Source organism: Vipera ursinii (assembly GCF_947247035.1).
Source record: "Vipera ursinii genome assembly, chromosome: 6".
In the NCBI taxonomy this organism is placed as follows: Eukaryota; Metazoa; Chordata; class Lepidosauria; order Squamata; family Viperidae; genus Vipera; species Vipera ursinii.
This window is the reverse complement of record NC_139515.1, coordinates 60,715,978-60,737,513: the sequence shown is the minus strand read 5'-3', so window position 1 is coordinate 60,737,513 and position 21,536 is coordinate 60,715,978. Positions and strand designations below refer to the sequence as shown.

Below are 21,536 nucleotides of genomic sequence, written 5' to 3'. Positions count from 1 at the left end.
ATTATCTGAGTAAACATTGACATTAATGACAATTAAAGTGATGCTCAATTAGTCAACAACAGTGACTAGAAACTATGAAGCATTCACATAAGTGATAAATATGATTAACTATAAAAAGGGAAGGATGAAATGAGAAAATATGCACAGGATTGAAATCAATACTATATTAATTAAAACGCAATTTAAATAGCTTGTCTCAACAAATAGCTGAGGAAAGGAGGGAAGCGAAAGGCAAGGGAGAAAAAGAAAGATATGCCCAATTGAATGCAGAATTCCAGAGAATAGCTAGAAGAGATAAGAATGCCTTCTTAAATGAACAGTGCAAAGAAATAGAAGAAAACAATAGAATAGGGAGGACCAGAGATCTTTTCAAGAAAATTGGAGAGATGAAAGGAATGTTTCATGCAAAAATGGGCATGATAAAGGACCAGAATGGCAGGGACCTAACAGAGGCAGAAGAGATTAAGAAGAGGTGGCAAAATTACACAGAAGAACTATACAAGAATGAGCTTAACATCCCTGATAATCACAATGAGGTGGTCACTGACCTCAAGCCAGACATCCTAGAATGTGAATTGAAATGGGCCTTAGAAAAGCTGAGCAATAACAACGCTAGTGGAGGTGACAGTATTCCAGCTAAGCTATTCAAAATCTTAAAAGACGATGCAGTAAAACTGCTACACTCAATTTGCCAGCAAATTTGGAAAACTCAACAGTGGCCACAGGATTGGAAAAGATCAGTTTACATTCCACTTCCAAAGAAAGGCAGTGCCAAAGAATGTTCAAACTATTGCACCATTGCACTCATTTCTCATGCTAGTAAAGTTATGCTTAAAATCCTACAAGCTAGACTCCAGCAGTATGTGGATTGAGAACTACCAGAAGTACTGGCAGGATTTCAAAGAGGCAGAGGAACTAGAGATCAAATTGCCAACATATGCTGGATCATGGAGAAAGCTAGAGAGCTCCAGAAAAACATCTACTTCTGCTTCATTGACTATGCCAAAGCCTTTGATTGTGTGGGTCATAACAAACTGTGGCAAGTTCTTAAAGAGATGGGCGTACCAGACCATCTTATTTGTCTCTTGACCTATATGTGGGCCAAGAAGCAACAGTGAGAACTGGACACGGAACCACTGATTGGTTCAAAATTGGGAAAGGAGTCCGGCAAGGCTGTATACTGTCGCCCTGCCTATTTAACTTATATGCAGAGCACATCATGAGAAAGGCAGGGCTAGATGAATCAAAAGTTGGAATTAAGATTGCCGGAAGAAACATCAACAACCCAAGATATTCAGATGATACCACTCTAATGGCAGAAAGTGAAGAGGAACTAAAGAGCCTCTTGCTGCGAGTGAAGAAGGAGAGTGCAAAAGTTGGGTTGAAACTAAACATTAAGAAAACCAAGATAATGGCATCTGGCCCTCTCAATTCCTGGCAAATAGATGGGGAAGAAATGGAGGTAGTGACAGATTTTATTTTCCTGGGCTCCAAGATCACTGCAGATGGGGACTGTAGCCAAAAATTAAAAGACGCTTGCTCCTGGGGAGGAAAGCCATGGCAAATCTAGACAGCACACTAAAAAGCAGAGACATCACCCTGTCAACAAAAGTGTGTATAGTCAAGGCTATGGTCTTCCCAGTTGCAATGTATGGCAGTGAAAGTTGGACCATAAAAAAGGCTGAGTGCCAAAGAATTGAGGCCTTTGAACTATGGTGCTGGAGAAGACTCCTGCGAGTCCCTTGGACTGCAAGGCGATCAAACTGGTCAGTCCTAGAGGAGATCAACCCTGACTGCTCTTTAGAAGGCCAAATCCTAAAGCTAAAACTCAAATACTTTGGCCACCTAATGAGAAGGAAGGAGTCACTGGAGAAGAGCCTAATGCTGGGAAAGATTGAGGGCAAGAGAAGAAGGAGATGACAGAGAATGAGGTGGCTGGATGGAGTCACTGAAGCAGTAGGCGTGAGCTTAAATGGACTCCAGAGGACAGGAAGGCCTGGAGGAACATTGTCCATAGGGTCGCGATGGGTCAGACACGACTTCACAACTAACAACAACAACAAACATTGGTGCTATTGGCAAATTTTGCTAATGCTAATTTTTGCAAGTATAAAGATCAGCTGTTTTTCAATTTTCTACTGATGTGTTATTGTTTTTTGTTATTAAAATTTTACATAACAATACAACTTGTATGAAATCTCCATATATTTTTATACAGAGTACCCTTTGAATGGAAGAGTTGGATTGGGGCAATTACTACTAATGTTGATACAAAGATACATTTCATTGGAGTGTAGTGATGCTGTACAATACCTTTCCATTTATGAGCCTCTTCCCAAAGCAGGGACAACATTCAACAAGAAATTGTTGAAAAGTAAAACTGAGACAGACCACTGATCTGTCTAATCCAGCATCAATACTGATATGCTGAAATAAAATGTGTCATGGTTCCGATAGATGAACTTCAAGGCAAAAAAATCTTCCTTAAAGAACATTTTTATTTGGCTACAAGATAATGGCACATACAAAGGTGAACCCAAGACTAAATTTCCCTCCCCTCGGTTACAAAGTTGCAAGTTGTAATTCCCACTCCAATTTGCTGTCATAAATCACATTCACCAATTGTTAGAAAACACGGGCACTTCTCCCAGCTCTCCAGCCCACCAAAATGTTACCAATGTTTGTTTTAAACCATTTAGCCAAGTCTGACTCTTGGCGACTTTATAGGTGAGTGCTCTCCATGCTACCCTGTCAAGCACAGTTTCTTTGAATTGTATGTTCAATTTTGCATCAGATTTAATATTATCACCAGGACCCAGCAGATTACATCCCTAGGTTCTGAAGGAGCCAGCAAATTTTATCTCAGAACCATTGCACCACATCTTTCATAAATCCTGGAGCACCAGGGAAGTACCTGAGGATTGGAAAAGGGCTGATGTGATCTTAAAGAAAGAGGGGAAAAACAGACCCAGGAAACTACAGACCAATCAGTTTAACATCAATACCTGGGAAGATCCTAGAAAATATAATTAAAAAACAGATCTGCAAATAACTAGAAGCAAACAAAGTTATAACTAGTAGCCACTATGGGTTTGTTAAAAACAGATCATGCCAAATCAATCTTATTTTGTTCTTTGATAAAGTGACTAAACTAGTAGATCAGCGAAATGCTGTGGATGTAGTATACTTAGATTTCAGTAAGGCGTTTGATAAAGTAGACCACAAACTACTCCTTGGTAAACTAGAAAAAGATGGAATAGACAACATCACCACCAGATGGATCTGTAGTTGGCTGGTAAACCGTACTCAATGAGTAGTCCTCAATGGCAGTACATCCACATGGAGAGGAGCAAGCAGTGGAATATCACAAGATTCCATCTTAGGCCCAGTACTCTTCAATATCTTCATCAATGACTTAGATCAGGGGTGTCAAACTCAATTTCATTGAGGGACGCATCAGCATTGTGGTTGCCCTCCGTGGGCCAGGTGGGTATGGCCAGGGTGGGCGTGGCCTACTGGGTGGGCGTGGCTAGAGTGCGTATAGCCTACTGGGTAGGCGTGGCCAGCTCTATATCGTTCGCACCAAGGGTGCCTATGGGGGCCTGGGCAGGAGTGGGACAGATCTGAGGGTCTCTGGCAGAAGGAGGGCCTCTGGGCCAGGGCCAAGGCAGTGGGGGCCGTTCCCTCACTGTTTCCAGGATGGCTTCACGGGCCACATGAAACCACTTTGTGGGCCGGATCCGGCCCCCGGGCCTTGTGTTTGACATGTCTGACTTAGATGAAGGAATTGAAGGGGAACTCATCAAATTTGCAGATGACACCAAACTGACAGGAATAGACAACTCTCCAGAAGACAAACTCAGGATACAAAAAGATCTTGACAAACTTGAACAATGGGTTTTATCCAACAAAATGAGTTTCAATGTGGAGAAAGCAAAGTTTTACATTTAGGCAGGAAAAATCAAGAGACCTGGCTTAAAAACAGTAACTGCCAGAGGGACCTTGGAGTCCTTGTGGACGATCACTTGACTATGAGCCAGCAGTGTGCAGCAGCAGCCAAAAAAGCTAAGCTTGTAAGCCGCCCTGAGTCTTCGGAGAAGGGCGGGATATAAATGGAATAAAAATAAAAAAAAAAAATATATAATCCTGGGTTGTATAAACAAAGGCATAGAATCAAGATCACGCAAAGTATTATTACCGTTTTATAAAACCCTAGTAAGACCACACCTAGAATACCAATAGCCAATTTTGGTCACCACATCATAAAAAAGATGTTGAGACTTTGGGGGAAAAATCAGAGAAGAGCAACTAGGATGATTAAAGGACTGGAGACTAAAACATGAAGAATGGTTGCAGGACTTGGGTTTGGCTAGTCTAAAGAAAAGAAGAAATAGGGGAGATATTATAGCAGTATTCCAGTATTTGAGAGGCTGACACCAAGAAGAGGGGGGTTACATTATTCACTGGAGGTATTTAAGAAGAGACTAGACAGTCACTTCTCTGAGATGGTATAAGTCCTCCTGCTTGAGCAGGGGGCTAGACTAGAAGACCTCCAAGGTCCCTTCCAGGTCTATTCTATTCTATCAAGCCAACATCTGCTTGTCTCTTCTTTGTCCACGAACCATTCCTAGCATCAGTTATGAATTTGTATGCATAACATGGCCAAAGTAAATCAGACATAGTCTTATGATTTTAGCTTCTAGTGATGTGTCTGATTTTATACAATTTTACACCCCTCTGTTAGTTATTCTGGCTGCCCATGGCATACTCAGTAATTTATGCCAGCATCACAGTTCAAAGGCATCAATCCATGGCAATACCAAGGATTAACTTTGGGAGAAGAAAATGGTTTACAAAAAGGTATGAAGATTAAGGATAAGACTTGACCACTGAAAATATGCAAGTGCCTGACTCCATTGGAAGCCCTAGAGATTGCTAAAGAACTAGCTACCAGGCTAAGGACAAAAGTGGAGCAGTGCTGGAAAACATATGGAAGAAAGAGAAGACATATAACACCTGTGCAAAACAGCTATAAGACCTGAGAACAGAAGACACCAATCTCCCAGAATGGGAACCAGTCACAATCACAGTAGCAGATATCCAACAGATGGTCAGAAACATGAAGAGCTGGACAGCACCTAGCCCAGACATCCACACCTATTGGAAGCTATCAATGTGAAGAAGCAGAAACTCCTCATAATGCATGGAGATTACCATCCCAGGTCCAACACACAGAAACTATACACCGGCTGGAAAGAGGATGGATGGGATCAGATGAGTGTCCTGGACATAACCCAGAGCATTCAAGAATATATCACTAATATGGCACCCAAAGATGAACTGCTGAAAGAATATCTGAGGCAGTAGCAGATATGGGAGAAAGATTAAACAGGGAAAGTGCCACTGCAAGATAAGCCTTCCATGGTATATAACAGGGATATCAAACTGCCGGCCCGTGGGCCAGATGCAACACACCAAAACCACATCCACCCCATTGCCGGCAATGGGAAAAAAGTCCCAATATGTCGCACAACATCACATGACATCGCGAGTTTGACATGCCTGGTATATAATATTGACAGCTAGCTGAGGTATTGGGAAAATTCTACCATTGGGTGGAAAGGGCTGAACTAAAGGAGAACTCATCAAATTTGCAGATGACACTAAACTGGCAGGAATAGACAACACTCCAGAAGACAAGTTCAGGATCCAAAAAGATCTTGACAAACTTGAACAATTGGCCCTATCCAACAAAATGAATTTTAATGTGGGGGGAAAAGTAAAGTTTTACATTTAGGCAGGAAAAATCAAAGGTATAAGTACAGATTGGGCGAGACCTGGCTCAAAAACAGTAACTGTGAGAGGGATCTTGGAGTCCTAGTGGACGATCACTTGACTATGAGCCAGCAGTGTGTAGCAGCAGCCAAAAAAACTAATACAATCCTGGGTTGTATAAACAGAGGCATAGAATCAAGATCACATAAAGTATTAGTACCACTTTATAAAACCCTAGTAAGACCACACCTGGAAATACTGCAACCAATTTTGGTCACCATACTACAAAAAAGACTTAAGCATATGAAGAATGGCTGCAGAACTTGGGTTTGGCTAATCTAAAGAAAAGAAGAAACGGGTGACATGATAACAGTATTCCAGTATTTGAGGGGCTGACACAAAGAAGAGGGCATCAAAGTATTCTCCAAAGCACCAGAGGGCAGGACAAGAAAGAATGGTTGGAAACTGACCAAAGAGAGAAGCAACCTGGAATTAAGGAGAAACTTCCTGACAGGGAGGACAATTAACCAGTAGAACAGCTTGCCTTCAGAAATCATGGGCGCTCCATCATTGTAGGTTTTTAAGAAGAGACTAGACCCATGGTGGCGGACCTATGGCATGCGTTAAAAGGTTTGCCATCACTGGACTAGACAGTCACTTCTCTGAAATGGTATAGGTTCTCCTGCTTGAGCAGGAGACTGAACTAGAAGACCTCCAAGGTCCCTTCCAGATTCGATTCTATTCTATTCTATTCTATTCTATTCTATTCTATTCTATTCTATTCTATTCTGGGTCCGGGTTACTTACGGGAGCACCTGCGGCCGGCATCAACTTCCCTTCGTCCAGTGCGCTCCCACAGAGAGGGCCTCCTTAGGGTGCCGTCGGTCAGAGTGTCGACTGGCGGCCCCCAGGGGGAGGGCGTTCTCTGTGGGCGCACCAGACCTGTGGAACCGTTTACCGGTGAAGCTCCGGATGGCTCCCGACCTTCGCTCCTTCCGACATGACCTAAAAACATATTTATTTGAACAAGCCGGCCTGGTCTGATGGGTTTAGGGGTATTTTAATGTTATTGTATTAATTGTATTGAATTGGGCTGTAATATTTAATATTTTTTTAATTTTTGTATTTTGTATTTTATTGTATTGCCCTGTACACCGCCCTGAGTCCTTCGGGAGAAGGGCGGTATAGAAATTAAATTATTATTATTAATTATTATTATTATTATTATTATTATTATTATTATTATTATTATTATTATTATTATTATTATTATTATTATTATTCTATTCTATTCTATTCTATTCTATTCTATTCTATTCTATTCTATTCTATTCTACACCCCTGCACTGAGGCACTGATCAAAGTAGCACAACAACAGGCACTAAGAACCAGATGTGTACAAGCAAGAGCACTAGATAGGACACAAGTTACAGACTATTCAGAGAGGCCTCAGAGACAGTCCAACACATAGGGGCAGGGTCTCAGATGCAGTCAGGAACAGCCTTCATTGAATGGCACAAGTAGCTGGCATTATGTGTACAGCAACATGTGCATAGTGTAAGAGTTAGTGTAGATAAGAGGTTCCACAGAAGATTATGGAGAACAGGGCTAAGATCCTATGGGACTTCAAAATTCACCCAGAAGGTCAGACATCATGATATTTATTTATTTATTTATTTATTTTATTACATTTCTATACCGCCCTTTCCCTGAGGACTCAGGGCGGTTTATAGGGAATTAAAAACCAACAATACAAAAGTTAAAAGCAATTTAAAAAAGATTAAACTTAACCCTGTGTAATTAAAACCCAAATTAAAATAAATTACTCCTCAGCCTGGGGCAGAGAGCTCGAAGAGCCAAGTCTTCAGGCCCCGGCGGAATGACCGGAGGTCAGGGACAGTCCTCAGCTCCACTGGCAGCTGGTTCCAGAGGGCAGGCGCCCCCACTGAGAAGGCCCTATCCCTGGGTGTTACCCGCCGGCAATCTCTTACCGGTGGGACCCTGAGCAGGCCCTCCCTGTGGGAGCGCACTGGACGAAGGGCATTTGATGCTGGCAGCAGGTGTTCCCTCAAATACCCCGGACCCAAGCCATGTAGGGCTTTATAGGTAATAACCAGCACCTTGAATTTCACCCGGAGGGCAACCGGAAGCCAATGCAGCTCACGGAGTAGAGATGTTACATGGGAGTATCGGGAGACCCCCATTACAACTCGCGCGGCCGCATTCTGATAGTGATAGTGATAGTGACAGCAACACTACGAAGAAGAAGTATGAGAAGCTAGAGAAATACTAAAGCCTGAAGGAGGAACTAGAGAAGATGTGGAAAACAAAAGCCAAAGTGATCCCAGTGGTGGTACATTCACTCAGGGCTGTAACTCCTAAGCTGGGAGAGTGGTTCCACAGATCTCAGGAAGATTAGTGCTCTCTTTCCAGAAGAATGCAGTGCTAGGAACACCTAATATGCTGCACAGAATCCTCAGACACCCAGGCCTCTGATAGAAGACCTGAGACTGAGAAAAACAAATACCATCAATAGGGGTAAGTAGGCAATACGAATGAATATATATATAAAACCTCTTTTTATTTATGTATAAAAAACCTCTTTCTTCTATTAAAAATGTGTTGTGCACTAAAGAGATCATAATAGACACACGATATAAATTTCCACTATGTGCAGATGATCCATTCCATTTAATAAATCAGCCAGAAAACTGCACTTTTTTCATTTCACTAATTCATAGGCTTAGTGCCCCATCTGATTACTCTATAAATTGGAGCAAATCCACTGGGTCTGAAGTAGGATTTTTTATATCTACACTGGTTTGGATTCAGGAAATATTCTGATTCTTTTGTTTAATTCAATCTAAGAGCTCCTAGGAAGCTGCTCAAAGGATAAATCTCAATATTTTTACACAAAGGAGTGTTGACAGATGCTCCAGCATTTCTTTGAGCATTTAATGATGAAAGTGAATTTAACTCAGAAGATGAATTGTATTTTTTTAACCTTTTTTATTTGTAGGATATTAAACATTTTTTTCTAATAGAGGTATCCCTCAAGATTTTCACTGTTTAAACTACAGTTAGCTGTTGGGAAAAGTTAAGATTATGCCACACTTTCAGTTTTATCACTGGACTCTTCATGCCAGAAAAGCCATTTAGAAATTGGAATGTTAATTCATAGTGTAATGTATTGGGATTTTACTTGAACTGTTTTCACGTGTCTTTTGAATGCTGCTTAAGGTTGCTCAATTGAGGTGTCTGTGTAACAGTCGCTGACTAGCCAGACATGCAGTCTCCAAGAAGATCATTGGTTGATTTGGGGCGGGAATGGGTTTCTTTAAACCTATTGGCAGCCGCCTAGTGGCCAACCATATAAGTAGCTGAGCAGAAGCCTCTGATTCAGTTCTGTTCCTGTTTGCCTTAATAAATCAATGCTCCTGTTTGAAACCTCTCATCTTGTTTCCTGCCTCCAAAGAACTCACTACACAACACTGGCGACGAAGGTGGGATCCTGCTTCTTCAGAAGAGCTGAAAGTCACTAGGGGGTGAGGCCAGCAAAACACCTGGCAGGGAATGTGTTCCCCCCCACCCAGTCTGTCTAGCAAGCCATGCTAGTGACCACCCCACCCTGCGGACCAGTCCCAGGGCCTACAGAAGAAGCAGGATGAGGCAACGAGAGACCCGAGCCACAAAGACTTCCCAAAGATGGCGAAAGTCAGAAAGCTTGAGGAATTTGATGTTACTCACCCAGCGAGATGGTCATCCTACATCTCAAGAGTAGAAAACTACCTCTGTGCCAACCAAAGATGCCAAAGACGGCCTGAAGGCCACAACACTCCTCTGTGTCTGCGGGCCTGCAACATTCGACATCGCAGAGAACTTAGTTGCACCGGCACAGCTGGAGTCCATTACTTTCGTGGACCTGAAGAAATGGCTCAGCGACCATTTCTAGCCCAAGCTGTCGGTGATCGCGTGGAGGCACACCTTCGAACAATGAGTTCAACAACCCAGAGAGACAGCCACAGAATTCATTGTGGCACTGAGACAAGCTTCGCACCTGTGCCAATTTTCAGAAGAAAGGCTTCGATATCGACTCATCTGTGGACTATGGAGCAGAGAGCTGCAACAGAAAGTTTTTGCTAAAGAGACTCTCTCGCTCCAGGAAGCCTTAAAAGAAATCATGGCGGACGAAGCCGCCAGTGGAGCCGTGAAGGCCATGTGGCCCACCAAAAGCACTCAGCATGAGGCAGCCATCCACCATGAGGATGCCGAACTTCCAGAAGACGTCGACTCTGTCCATGAAGTTGACAAGATCCAACGGCACCACAACAAGGAAATGAAGACTCCTTACAAGGCAGTCCCTTCCCTCGGTGTTTGGGCTGTGGCGGCCACCAACAACAACTGGACTGCAGGTTCCAGACAGCCACATGTTGGGCCTGCAGGAAAACCAGCCACATTGCGTCAGTCTGCAGAGGTTGCCAGAAAGACCACCAATCAGGAGAGGTACCGGGGCCCCGGGGCAGCATAGTGTAGGGTTTTGCTCCAGCAGCCAGAGCGTTTGCCGCATGGGAGCTCACCGTCCCCTTAAGCCCAAACTTCAGCTTCAAGTCAAGCTGCAAGGCATTCCTTGCAGGATGGAACTGGACACGGGTTCAGCGGTGTCCATCATTTCCCTGGAGACTTTCCGGTTTGTCTACAACTGTAGCAAGAGGTGGGCCAAGCTTAGGCCATCCGACATCATTCTGACTGACTTCCAAAACTCCCAAGTTGCTGTCAAAGGCAAGGCCACCTTGTCTGTCAAGTTCAAGGGGTTTTCGGGGGCCCTGGATGTGATTGTGGTGGAGGGCCAGAGAACGAACTTAATAGGACTTGATTGCTTTGATGCACCATTTTTTTTAGCTTTTAAATAATAATCTAGGTAAACAGACCTTTTTGCAAAATACAATCTGCAATCAAGGAGGCTATGTGCAGTGTGTTCAACAGCTAGTGTACTACAATTATGCAGTCTTTCTTTGAATGGAACTCCACAAAAGTTCCTATATCTCACCATAGAATCTAACTATCAGTCAATCAGAATAGAGCTGGAAAGAACTTTCGAGGTCTTCTTGTCTAGCCCCCTGCTTAGGCCGGAGACTCTAGTCTATACTATTTCCAGTCTCTTCTTAAAAAGCTCCAGTGATGAAGTACCTATAATTTCTGAAAGCAGCTATTCCACTAGTTAATTGTTCTCACTGTTAGGAAGTCTCTCCTTAATTCGAGTTTGCTTCTCTCCTTAATTAGTTTCCATCCATTGTTTCTTGTCCTTCCCTCTCTGGTGCTTTGGGAAATAAGTTGACCCCCTCCTCTTTGTGGCAACCTCTCAAATACTGGAATACTGCTATCATGCTCCCCCTAGTTCTTCTTTTCTCTAGAGTAGTCAAACCCAAATCCTGCAACCATTTGTCATATGTTTTTGTCTCTAGGCCTTTAAGCATAAGCTTTTCAAAACAAGCTGTTAATCATAAGCTGTTTAATCATAAGCTGTTCAAAATAAGCTGTTCAAAACAAGCTCTAGAAAAAGCTCTTCTAAAGAATTGAGGCATATAAGTTATTAAATACTTTTTTAACTAGGAAGCCTATTTGTCTTAAGCCAGCCAATTCCTCTTAAACAGCCACATTAATGATTTGTTGTTTAAAACAAATGTTGGCCTTCAGATCTGGCTGAATTGGATTACAAATCCATATTGTGAGATGACATTTGAAAGTTGGGCAGCTGAAGCATGAGGAGCATGTTATGCAAGAGCTCTGCAGAACAAAGCCTGGGTAATCTATTTGGGTCCATAAATAAGATCTTCAGCCAATAATTAACTTCTTTAATAACTAGATGGCTTGGTATATGGAATATACTCAACTTTTCTCTTACTGCTGGAGTTGGTATAGACTTATTCTCACACACACACCAAGATGTGTTTCATCAAAGTGGACTATATCTGTTCCAATAAAAAGGCATTTCTATATCCTCATGATTCTGCATGATACATGATCACTATTTTGTTGTTATATACCCTTATGATTGGAATTAGAGAACCTGGGTTGCTATGGTTGGTCAGTTGTCTTATGGTGTTGGCATAGCTAGTAGCTCTTTGGATTTTTAATCACCCTGTAGACCGCCCTGAGTCCTTCGGGAAAGGGCGGTATATAAATGTAATAAAATAAAATAAATAAATAAAAAATTTTCTTAAAATGTGGAAGCTAGGAATCTGCTTCTGCATGAACAATTCCTAACTATAGATAGATCTTAACATGATCAATATGTTCTCTGTCCAGGCTCCAGGTATACCTAATCAACCTCTTCCCAAAACAACTACCTTGGCCTTGACATTATTGATGATCAGGTAGTTGAGTGCACAGTATGAACTAAATTTGCACAGCAAACTTTGCATCCCCACCTGACATTAATTCTGTATAATTGCATCATGTTTACATGTTTATTTTTATATCATCTATCTATCTATCTATCTATCTATCTATCTATCTATCTATCTATCATCTATCTATCTATCTATCTATCTATCTATCTATTTATCTTGAAAGGAGTTTTGGATATCATTAATTAAACAAAATAGGAGATAATATACATCCTTGTCTGACTCCCATTTGCTGCCGTGGATTTCTGATATAATTGATATCTCCATAGGAGACTTTTTTCAACAAAAGGCCAAGTTCCAGTTAAGCAATTTGGTCAATTTGTTTGGATTGCTCAGCCTCTTTGTTTTTTTTGGTTTGTTTTGGGTTTTATGATAAATTCTGTGCCATATTATTTTATTAACCCTATTTATGTAGGCAATATTTGTTCTTTATTTTATTTAGTCTGAGATAATACAAACTTTTTAAGAAATATATATGATTTAATCTGGGATGCATGCACTGTACATAACCTATTATTGAACAATAGGATTACTTGTTCAGAACAATTATTTGAGCAATTACAGAAAGGTCCAACATTTGATTCTGAACAATGACTACTAGATATCTCTAAACAGCTATTAACAGGGCAAAAAAGTAATCACAATTTTTATTTCTAGGATCCACTATATGGGGACTGAGAGACCATCTACTGCTCATTTAAATGCTGCTAGTGAATTTAGTTTTCATGAAGTTTTATTCACTCATTCTTGAGTTGGCAGAACATTGTCTTGGCATGAAATCTGCTGCTTCCATTGCTGGTCCTTTCTCCACTTCTCAGCCATTGTCTGCCCTTGGATGATATCAGAATAAAGAGGAAAATGCTATTTTAATACTAATAGAGGTAAGGACAACTTCAGTATGTCTTCCTCATGGGCAAGGTAGAACATGAAAATAAGAAACATGTTGCCAGAATTTCTACAGTTACCAATTAATTTTGCGATATCTGGTTTAAAGAGTATTTACTTCAGGCAGATAACCATACAAATTCTTGGGCACAAGAATTACCAAAATTGCAAGGATTCTTTATCATACCGAAGATCCCATTACACTATTGTTACCTCTGATGATTTCTTTGTAATGATATTCAGTACTGTTGCTTCTTGGGCTATTTCTGCTTTGCCTGTCTGCTGGTTTTGCTCTGCTGCAGGTAATGCCCTAGGCAGCAAATCTGCCAAAGAAATCAATATATTGTAAGTGTGTGAGAGAGTAAAAAGGAAAAATGTCTCCAAAATTAACTAGACCAAAAAAAAGTTGCTGCTCTAATGGTGGCTAGGCTAATTCATATGCTGAGACAGAATTGAAATTTCCATAGAATTCTGTTGAATTTTACTATTAACTCTGTATACGATCTCTTTTTTTCCAAAAATAGAAGAAATTAACATGAAGAACAAACACTTGTACTTTTTAGTGTGAAAAATATATGGAAAGAATCATAAAATTAGGCCCAATATCATCCCTGTCACTAAATTTCCCTTTTTTATAATTTTTATTGAAAGTTTTGACAATAATAATAATAACTAATACAAACTAAAATAGAACAAAAAGGAAGAATGAAAAGGGGAGGAAAGAAAAAGCTAAAATGCAGAAAGAAAAAGTAGAAGAAAAGGAGAAGGAAGAAAAGATATAAAGAAATATATAAAGATGTGACTTCCAATCTTAACAGCAGTTTTAAGTGCAATTACATTTTAACCTCTCTCTAATTACACCACAGTTCCCTTCTTTCTATATTATATCCTGTCAAATCTTCAGAACCATAATCATAAGTTTTTTTCTTATACAAAAAGTACATGAGGAGTTTTCAGTCACCAATAATATAAATTTTGTCTTTTCTCTAATCAAACAAGTCAATTTAGCCATTTCAGCAAATTCTATCATCTTCACCAACTATTCCTCCATTATCGGTATTGTCAAATATTTCCATCTTTGTGCATACAAATAATCTAAGGCATTCAGAGAAGGTCATGTTGGAAGAAAGGTCTTCATTGTGGTTCATCCAAGCTGGGAATAAACATGGCAGCTGCTTTGGGAAGAAGATTGCAGTTTATTGGAGAGGAAAACCAGACAGGAAGATGGCTGGCAGAAAAGAAGGTCTGACCACATGTAGGAAGTAGGTTTTTATACCCTCTGGATCCTTTTGTTTGGAGCTGCTTCCTGTTCCTGTTTGAGGCTATTTCCTGTGTCATGAACTTTTGACCTGAGTCTGAGTGTGCCTTTTCTGGTATTCTGATGAGTTAATTCTATTGTGTCCTGTCTTAGACTTTGGGTGGGATTTATGTAGATTTCAGGTCTTTGTCTTAATGTTCTAGCTCCAACCTTCCTGATGGTTTACATTTGCATATCTGTAGAACTGGTATTCTGCTTTGGGGAAGGAGACCTGGGACTATTAAGAAATCTGAGCATGCTTTCCTGGTACTTCAGTATCTTTTTAGGAAATATATTTTTCTGCCCTTTTAATATTTCCTTCTCTGGGGAGCTGACTTCTCACAGTCAGATCTAGCATTCTTGTGTTTATGTAGACAGTCTAGGCTAACTCCATACTTGAGGGGGCCCCCACTTCACAAATCAGGATAGTTACGTTCCAACCCAATCAATGGAAAAATTTCCTCAGATCTGCTGAGCAAATCTAAAGTAAAACAGTTTTCGTCAGTGTAATTGGTGAGCCATCTTAATGTATATATTCATTAATGACAAACTGCAGACAGCGCTGACCTGCAGAAAAGTGCTATAAACTAATTTTTCTTTCATAAATAAAATAAACTTCTTCATATCTTTTTGATGTAGAACAAAAAGAAGTGCATATAGGACTTGTTTTACAATTTTGCTTTATGCTTGTGTTCACTTTCTGTAAATAACTTGATTATTGAATCAAACCATTTCCCTATATTGCACAATAATAAACTGGCTAGGTTTTTACAACACCCTAATGCCCAAGAAATCCTAGCCAAGATTAAAAATAACTGACCTGATTCACTGATTTTTAACTGACCTGGTACATTGTGTTTTGCAACCCAGTCCAAAAATAAGCAACTCACTAGAGGTTTTGAACTTCAGTTCCTATCAGTCCCAACTCACATGACCAAGAAAACATTGTAATTCAAAATGCATGGAGGATACCTATCCTGGTCTAGCTAATTAGTTTTTATTTTGTATCATGGAAACCAACAATTAGAATGAACATACTACTGAAACAATATTTGTGTTCTAGTATTTCTTAATTAAATAGTTTGTGACAAATGAAGACAAGTATACACGGCCCAGGATAATGTTGCAGGATCCAATCTGGATCAGTCACCAGGACTAGAGATTTAGCCTTCCGAGCTTTCATGCTCATGCTGGATCCCATCGTCAGGGAACTTCTCTCTCAACAGAATGTGTGCTTTGGGCTACACATATTATTGAGGTGGTGCTTGGTGGTGTGTGGCTTTTTTGGTACTTAGGACAGGTACTTTAGGAGCCTAAGACTCAGCAGCACAAGGGAACAATAGCCAACAACTTAATAACCAGCCATCAACCTTCCAATCAACTAAAAAGCCACACAAAACAAGGCATCACATAAATACAATGCATAGAATAGCCAAAAGTAAACACTCTGTTGAGAGAGGATGAGTTCCATGAGGATTGGGGCTCCAGCACAAATCTGAAAGCTCGAAAGGCTATACCTCTGGTCCCAGCGACCAACCCAGATTGGATCCTAAATGGTTTGTTTGTATTTTCTTTTTTCATAACTAATCCATTCCTAAATTACCAGCAATTTATGCAAACCTATATACAGAATTTCTGATTAGAAGAATCAGTATCTTATATACTCATGGCAATTGATAAATAATTCAGATTTAAGTGTTCCTCTCCTACACTTGGCCAGCTACTAATTTGTTCACCTCAGTGATTTTCCAGACTGTACATTGGTTATAATTTCTTTAAAGTCTTACCCATTTTACACAAGATCAATATAAGGAAAAACATTGAAAAGATAAATGCCAAAGCTTTATTATTGCTCTAAGTAAGAGCAAATACACTTGAAAATGCTTTTCCATTAGATACCAACTATGAAATCATTTTTACCATTTTGTTCATCACAAAAGAGAATTCAAATGCAAGGAGAGTGTTTCTGAATGAGATCAAACGTCCATCTTAACTTCCTGCTTTCTAAGCCAAATAGATGACTTTTCATTTAATGTGAAAACTTTTATATAGAATACTGTTATATAGTTGTTTGGATGACAGCTAAGAGACACCAGATTATGATGAAACTGACATTGCTGAAACTTTCAAAAGGAAAAACATGGATAGCAATGTAAACATTTACTCCTTACGTTGGACATTTTCTGATGGAGGGAGTTCTGAAATGGGATCTGAGCAAAGTGTAGCTGGTACATAAGCTTCGTTAGAAGGCTTCTGGGAGAAAAGCATTGCATGTGAAATGCGCCGTCTAGTCCGGCGTGCAATTTCACGTTCATTATGCATCAGTTGTTCATCTCTTAAAATAGCAAGAACTTGTTTAGCCTTCTCCCTCACGTGGAAACCTGTTGAAAAAGAAATATTGATAAATTTGTAAGGCTTACTAATGCCTTCTGTAGTTACTATATTCGATACAAGACTTTATGGATTTGGAAAATGTTGAAGTGCCAGTAATGTAAAGATACCTTGTACAATACCTAGTACAATTCTCTTGGTTTTCAAATCATACTCACATCATATACCTGCCACTGATAAAAATTGTTTTTTTGTAACAAGAATTTATTAAAATAGCCCACAAATTATATGCTCCTTTAGCTAAAGTAGTTTTATGAGAAACTGCCATTTTCAGAAATAGGGGATGTCATGCAAATAGAGCCTGAAATGTTATTTCTGATATTGTAACAAATATGCTTGTGTCTCAAGGGTGCTTTTTCAACCCTTTTTCTTAGGGTTTTTTTTTCCTTCAAGATGTTTTGCTTATCATCCAAGGAGCTTCATCTGTTCTGGCAGGATGATTGGGAGGAGGGAAATGGAAGGATTCATTCTGACAGGATTGGGGTGGTGGCGGAAGGAACATATTTCTTTGCAGGCAACTGGTCTTTAGCACTCTCTCTGAGAGCCATTGAGGCCACTTGGAGGTTTATTTGTGCCTTAGGGTCACCTGAATAAGAGGGCAAATGGGGGCGCAATCCTCTTGGAACTGCTGAAAGGACTGTTTTGTAGACAGGAGATAGGTGATGACTTATCCCTCTTATCTATTACTTGGTATCCTAAACATTGTAAATTGCACATACATCAATTAGTGGATATTCTTCTACAATAGTTTGTAACCCAACCTAAAGCAGAATATCACAGACTTACATAATTAAACTTTGGTGATAAGAAAGGAAGCTTTTTACTGAAATAGTTATTAAGTATCCTAACATTATTTATATATCAGTTCTAACAATCAGAAACTAAAGACCCACTGCATCTTGCAAGATGATGTAATAATTTATTTAAAAGGCGCGCTATCATTTATGTCAATAGGAAATAAAACAACAATACAGTGCATGGCTTTAGTGTTATAAATAAATAAATAAGTTGCTATTCTTTTGTTTTACAATATGCACTTTTTTCTCTTCTAAACCACATAAATAAAAATAACTGACATATCTAAATCATTAAAATTAAATGACTAAAATCTAAAATTAAGAATGCCATGTTTACTATAGGATACAGAGATCTGACTGATTATGCTGTTAATTAAGAATTAATAAATTCTTATATGACTAGATATAACTTTCTTTTAATTTTACATGTTGCCTAATTAATTCATATGGTTTTTTGCCTGCCAAAAACAACCTTATAAATCCAATCAATACCATGTATGCAGTTTGTAAAGTGATGATGATACCAGCAAAAAACTAAACCAGTCTTCACTATCTATAATTTCTTGAGTGATGTATGAGATTCTGGGATGCCAGGAATCTCATAGATCTGTGGTGGTGAGCCTATGGCACACGTGCCACAGGTGGCACACAGAGCATTCTTTGTTGGCACGCGTGCCATCACCCAAGTCCTAGGCCTTCAGCAGGGTTTTATAAAACCTTTTCACTTTCGGCCTCCGCCACCGTGTGCAAAAAAAAAAAAAATTGGCGATGTAAATTTTGCTCTATCAGTTCATGGTGACCTAACCAAAAGTGGAATTCACCTCCTATGGGATTTTCCCATGTATTTTATCAGGAAACATAGATAAGGCGGCTTAGAAAAGTGCCCTCCTAACCATACCCAAGCACTCCAAATTTGCTGGTGATGTCCATTTTGTTCTATGAGTTCATGGTGACCTAAACCTAACCCTAAGTGGAATTTTTTCCAATGGGAATTTCCCATGTATTTTACCAGGAAACATAGATAGGGCAGTCTAGAAAAGTCAGTGCCTTTCTAACCATACCCAATCACTCCAAATTTGTTGGTGAAGTCCATTTTGCTCTATAAGTTCATGGTGACCTAACCCTAACCCTAAGTCCATGGTGGCGAACCTATGGGACACGTTCCACAGGTGGCACGCAGAGCCCTCTCTGTGGGGACGAACGTTGTCACCCCAGTCATAGGCCTTCAGCTGGCTTTTATAGAACCTTTTTGTTTTAGGCCTCCTACATGTGCAAAAAAAATATATCAATCAATCAATTTCAACTTCTCACAGGGAAAAAAAAAGAACTCGCAAATTTGCAATTAATTGATTGAACTTTTTAGTCCCACCCAGTCTGCCGTTACCACTGCTGCCACACCTACCCAATGGGCCATGCCACCTAATTGACCACGCCCACCCAGCACCCCATGATACATAAGTGGGTTTTGGGTCGTAGTTTGGGCACTCGGTCTCTAAAAGGTTTGCCATCATTGTCATAGATCAAGATGATAGTGAAGGAGAAAGATATGCTACTGCACACAAAGACATCAGTGGAAAGAGAAAAGGGAAGGATTATAGCAGAACAATTGTACTTTTGCACAAATTTGAAAAGCCTAGTCATGATTGCTTTCACTCTTTTATTGACCTTTTCCATGGATTAAACAACCCCTTAAGGGGAAACATGCAATCTTATCTAGAAATGCTAAGGAATGAATCTGTCTTTTTCAACATCTAAAGTATATGCAGTACTACTGAACTATGGCCTCCCTTCATGTCTAATTATGAGTTTGCTTCAGAATCCATGAGGAAATAGATGATTAACCCCATCCCTACAATTACTCCAATATTAAGGCTACTAAATCTAGGATACAAAAATTTGATAACCACTTTGTTGTTATTATTCAGAGGTTTAGTTATTTTAGTTATTTTCAATTCTACATGACCTGATAGATAGCAATTGACCAGGAATCTTTGAATTGTTCCTTTTTAAAAAAATATTGTAAACTCATGCTCCTGCCATCAATGATAATAACATCTAGTCATCATGTCTTCTGCAGGCTCCTTTTGCTTTACTATCCAGTTTTTCAAGCATCAAGCACTTCTCTAAAGTACTTTTGCTTTTGCATCCAAAATATTTCAGCTTTAACTTCATTATTAATGCTTTCAGTGAATTGTCTTGTCTTACTACTACCAAATGAATTGATCTTCCTGCTATCCTGCTGTATATTCTCAACCATTTTCCCCAGCACTATAATTCAAAGAGATCAATTTTTCCTCATTTAACCTTTCTGACTGTCTGGGCGAGAGCAATACTTTAACAGTACATACCTTTGTTAGCCGTATATCTACACTTATAATATTTTGCCTAGATTTATCTTAGATTTTCTCCCCAAGCAGAAATTTTTGTTCCATATTGTAGTCATCATCTATGTGGATTTTAGGTCCAGAAATATAAGATGTGGTATTTAGCTGACACTGGCAGATGACATAATCTTAGGTTTTCATTTTTTACTATTATGCATCAGAGTACATCATTTTGCACTCTCATCTTTTACCTTCAAGGAATACCACTAGATGGTAACAAAAAGATAGGGGAAACACTATCTTTTTACTGCCATCTAGTGGTTCTCCAGGGGTTTGCAATTCACATCTGGTATCGCTACCCAATACTACCCACAAATGCATCCATTTAATTTTAATGGATACATTCAAGTACTTTAAACCTTACCTTGATCTTTTCCTGCTTCATCTAGATGATGAAAATCTTTTAATACCTGAATGTTAAAAAAACCCTCTTGACAATGTTGTATGACTTTCTTTGACCCATTCTTCATGAGATAGTCCAAAAGTGTAAGAGATTTGTATACGTGCCTCCAGTTCTTTCCATGGTCATTCATCCTGTGCCAGATCATGTTCATAATCTCAGATAGGGAAATTGTGTTGTAAGTTAGGTCACTTATCTCTATCATTAGAGAACTAGAAGGGCCCCAAGGGTCATTAGAAGTTGCTTCTCTGACTTTTACCTCAGCTTCAGAATAATTTTTCACGAAATTTTTTACATGTCTTCTGAGTGCCATGAATGTAGCAAATTGTTGTTTGCATTATTAAACAGATGGGAAACATTGAAGGATTTTTACTATGATTGCTTTCTCTCTTTCCATTTTCCATTGCAGTAACCACTAGACCTCTGTAGATAAAATAGCAGAAAATTGATGTCACCAATCAGAATGATACCATACAACAGGAGACCCCCAACCCCAGAGCTGCAGACTGGTATTAGTCCGTGGCCTGTTGGGAACCAGGCCGCACAAGCAGCAGGCAAGCACAAAGACCGGGCAAGCACATCCATTTGCACATACATGGGAGCTAAGTGGCACACGCAAAACCATTCCCTTCCCCCACCACCCCTGCTGGTGTTGGTCCATGGAGCCAGAAAGGTTGAGGACTGCTGCCATACAAAATTTTCAAAGAGATTTAATATGAAATACTTATTTTTTTTTCCAACTATTAATCAGAAACTATAATTAAACTTGTTCAACCAATAGAAAATAAAAACTGGTTCATTTCAAAATCCTACAGGTCAAAAGATATGGGAATGGGCTGAAACGGTGCAAGATACTTCTTCCTCTCTTGGCCACAAATCCCTTTTATGCCCAAACCAGGTGAAATATGGATTAGCATTAACCTGTAGTAGTTGTAGAAGGAACAAATCTATGGCATATTCTCAATGGTTTAGTACATCAGAAATTACACATAGAGACATACACAATAGAGTATCTAAAATTCTACTACCTGCTAGGTGACGTATCCATACACACACTTACTGGTTAAAAAACAGTGTTTGATGCCCCAGTAAATAATTATGATTTGAAAAATGCAATTAGGAAAATAATATTAGAGTATAAATTGAGGAGTTATAATTCTCAAACAGAGCAACTGAGAAATTTTTGTGCCTCTGAAAAAG

General features: G+C 39.6%; 1 protein-coding gene across 1 annotated transcript in view; it reads right to left on the bottom strand.

Moving 5' to 3' along the window:
• ENTHD1 (ENTH domain containing 1) overlaps positions 1–20,649 on the bottom strand; it is a gene marked incomplete at its 5' end in the record, with an annotated part of 48,441 nt that extends 27,792 nt beyond the window's left edge. Inside the window, 3 exons of the mRNA XM_083365188.1 lie at positions 13,281–13,390; positions 16,536–16,745; positions 20,301–20,649. Of these exons, the coding sequence (XP_083221314.1) occupies positions 13,281–13,390; positions 16,536–16,745; positions 20,301–20,649 (669 nt within the window). The remainder of the gene's footprint in view (positions 1–13,280; positions 13,391–16,535; positions 16,746–20,300) is intronic.
• Between the last annotated feature and the right edge of the window lie 887 nt (positions 20,650–21,536).